Source organism: Arachis duranensis, chromosome 7, assembly GCF_000817695.3.
Source record: "Arachis duranensis cultivar V14167 chromosome 7, aradu.V14167.gnm2.J7QH, whole genome shotgun sequence".
In the NCBI taxonomy this organism is placed as follows: domain Eukaryota; kingdom Viridiplantae; phylum Streptophyta; class Magnoliopsida; order Fabales; family Fabaceae; genus Arachis; species Arachis duranensis.
In genome coordinates this window covers 22,871,879-22,875,449 of record NC_029778.3, presented here as the reverse complement: position 1 = coordinate 22,875,449, position 3,571 = coordinate 22,871,879, and the positions used below count along the sequence as shown (strand labels likewise).

Genomic DNA, 3,571 nt, shown 5'->3' with positions numbered 1-3,571 from the left:
TTGTCCAAGGTTGTTTTGTCATCATGGTTGAGGTTTGAGAGGAGGGAGGATGAACTTGAAGGTGTGTCTTCAATGGAGTGTGGTGGTTGCATCCTTGAATGTCCAAAATTGAATTTGGTAAATGGGTTTAGTCCCTTTTCGGTTAATGATAAGTGTCAGTGTCCAAAAGAGTCAAAGCAAGAAAACATCACAGAGAGTAGTCTGTTTTTGCCATATGAGGAAAAGGATATTTCTTTCTGCATTGGAGATGAGGAAATCCATTGTGTTAGGTGGCGGATGGCAGAACTTTCAGACCCTTTTAAGGCCATGTTATATGGTGGATTTGCAGAGTCCCAAATGAGGAAAATTGATTTCACAAAAGGTGGAATTTGCTCAAAAGGTATGAAGGCAGTGGAATTGTACAGCAGAACAAAAAGATTGGATTCCTTTTGTCCTTTAACTCTATTGGAGCTTCTTTCCTTTGCCAATAGGTTCTGTTGTGAGGAGATGAAGTCTTCTTGTGATTCTCATTTGGCTTCAAATGTTGACAATATTGATGATGCTTTGATACTTATCGAGTATGGATTCGAGGAGCGAGCGCCTCTCCTTGTGGCATCCTGCTTGCAAGTGTTGCTCAGGGAGCTTCCCAGTTCTTTGTACAATTTGAATGTGATGAAACTTTTCTGTAGTTCTGGGGCGAAGGAACGGTTGGCCATGGTGGGGTATGATTCTTTCTTGCTCTACTGTTTCCTAAGCCAGGTTGCTATGGAGGAAAGCATGGTATCGAAAACCACGACAATGTTGCTGCAAAGATTGGAGGAATGTGCACTGGAAAGATGGCAGAAGGCCCTTGCATACCATCAACTGGGGTGTGTTCTGCTCGAAAGGAAGGAATATAAGCATGCACAACATTGTTTCGAGGCGGCAGCAGATTCAGGTCATGTATATTCTGTTGCAGGCTTAGCCAGAACAAAGCACAAGCAGGGTCAACCATATTCAGCCTATAAGTTAATTAGCTCTCTCATATTCGAGCATAAACCAGCCGGGTGGATGTATCAAGAGCGCGCAATTTACAATATGGGAAGGGAAAAGATTATTGATTTGGATGCTGCAACTGAATTAGACCCCTCCCTTTCATTTCCTTACAAGTATAGAGCTCTGGCAAAGGTGGAGGAGAAGCAGATAAAAGATGGAATTTCTGAGCTTGATAAGATTATTGGATTCAAGCTCTCTGCAGATTGCTTAGAATTACGAGCATGGCTATTTATTGCGCTTCAGGATTATGAAAGCGCAGTCAGAGATATTCGCGCAATGTTAACTTTAGAGCCAAGTTACATAACTTTACAAGGGAAGGTCACAGGGAAATATCTGCTTCACCTCCTTAGCCAGGAGGTGCAGCGAAAGAGTCAGGCCGAATGCTGGATGCAACTGTATGAACAATGGTCTTCGGTGGACGATGTTGGTTCATTGGCCATTATACATCAGATGCTGGAGAATGAGCCTGGAAAGAGCCTTCTAGAGTTTCGCCAGTCGCTACTACTCTTGAGGTAAGCATCTGTAAATCCAACCTTTAGTATTCATTGTGCATTGTGGTGCTGATTCATTATGAATTGATCATGTGCTTGATAAGCTTATATTAAATAAATATGTTTCAAGTTAATGCTTTTTTTATCTCTCTTCATAGTGTAGCTATTTTCTACTTTCAATTCAGTTTCTTAGTACAATGTCAAGAGTATTTATTCCTCACATATACGAATTTCATAGGTTAAATTGTCAAAAGGCGGCGTTGTGTAGTTTGAGGATGGCTAGGAACCATTGTAGCTCAATGCAAGAAAGGTTAATCTATGAAGGATGGATTCTGTATGATACTGGCTACCGGGATGAGGCTCTTGCAAGGGCTGAAAGGTCCATTGCAATTCATAAATCATTTGAAGCCTTCTTTTTGAAAGCATATGTGTTGGCAGATACAAGTCTTAACCCTGAATCCTCTTCTTATGTTACCGAACTTCTGGAATCGGCGCTTAAATGTCCTTCGGACGGTCTTCGAAAAGGACAAGTTAGTAATCTCTACTATCATATCCCTCTATATCTGATCTTGCTGTGTGTTTTCTTGTTATCTTATTTGGTTGCTACAATTATTTTCAGGCTCTAAATAACTTAGGGAGTATTTATGTGGATTGTGGTAAGCTTGATCTTGCAAAATCGTGCTACAAGAATGCCTTGGCGATTCGCCACACGAGAGCTCATCAAGGTCTAGCACGTGTTTATCATCAAAAGAATCAGCGAAAAGCTGCATATGACGAGATGACCAAGCTAATTTCGAAGGCAGATAGCAATGCCTCAGCATATGAGAAGCGCTCAGAATACTGCGACCGCGAGATGGCGAAGGTTGATCTTGATGTAGCAACACAACTTGATCCTTTAAGGACTTATCCATACAGATATAGGGCAGCAGGTACTTTCCTTATCTTTCATTCTTTTGATTTTGAGTCTTTCCCATCTGCTATTGTATTCTAATATGAGACACAGGTTTTGGATAATAATTAATATTGTTGTTTCATGGTTGAACCGTGTTTTAATATTTGATAAGTTAATGGTGCCAATTTGTTTCTTTGTTATGTGTGAACTGTGTGTTTATTCACTGAATGCATTCAAATTTGTTTTGCCCCCTTCCTGCTACTTACTTTTGATGCAAGCTTCACTGAAATCAAGATTTTCTTTCTTTCCTTTTCTGACTTGCATACAATGATGTTTGTAACCAGTGATGATGGATGAGCAAAAGGAGACAGAGGCCGTGGCGGAGCTTAGCAAGGCCATCAATTTCAAGCCTGACATGCAAATGCTTCATCTGAGAGCAGCATTCTATGAGTCAATGGGGGACTTATCCTCTGCTCTTCAAGATTGTCAAGCAGCTCTTTGCTTAGATCCTAACCACACCGACACCCTCGACCTCTATCAAAGGGCGCAGAAGCTTCGCTTTCAATCTTAAATTTTGTTATGCTGTCCAAAATCTGTTACATTTTCCCTCAGAATTAATCTTGGTTGAAGAAAAGATGAACAAAACAAGATTTGAGTCACGTGTTTTACATGATCAAACAGGAGGATGGATTATTCAGGCTACTCCATCATTGGTATGATATGATATGGATTCTTCTGAGGCATATTGATATGTAGAATTTGTCTCAGACAGTTTACACATCTTGTACAGTGACATGAATATAATTTATAGAGGTTCACATTTCACACATACTTTTCTTTGCTTTGGTTTGCTTTGACAAAAAGGTTTTAATTTTCAAATGTGTTCTCACCTCACACCAAAAAAAATCATCTTTGCACACTTATTTATCTTGAAAATTTTGACAGTAGAGCAAAATATATAATATGATAATAAAATAAATTTTATAATAATTTAATATGATGGGTCAAACTTAATAATATAATGAAAACAAATAAATGCATTATCATGTACTATTAAAAAAAATTTAAATTCTAAAAGAGATACTAACATTAATAAGTTTACCAATAGATGCAGCATGATACTTGTCTTATATGAGTTCTATACTCAGTATAAATATATATAAAAAAATACACA

General features: G+C 38.7%; 1 protein-coding gene across 1 annotated transcript in view; it reads left to right on the top strand.

Moving 5' to 3' along the window:
• Positions 1–3,226, top strand: part of LOC107458319 (ethylene-overproduction protein 1-like) — a 4,418-nt gene extending 1,192 nt beyond the window's left edge. The window contains 5 exon segments of the mRNA XM_016076524.3: positions 1–2; positions 4–1,526; positions 1,744–2,035; positions 2,125–2,434; positions 2,742–3,226. The exon segment at positions 1–2 is cut by the window's left edge and continues 460 nt beyond it. Of these exon segments, the coding sequence (XP_015932010.1) occupies positions 1–2; positions 4–1,526; positions 1,744–2,035; positions 2,125–2,434; positions 2,742–2,968 (2,354 nt within the window). The 3' untranslated portion in view covers positions 2,969–3,226.
• The last annotated feature ends 345 nt before the right edge of the window (positions 3,227–3,571 follow it).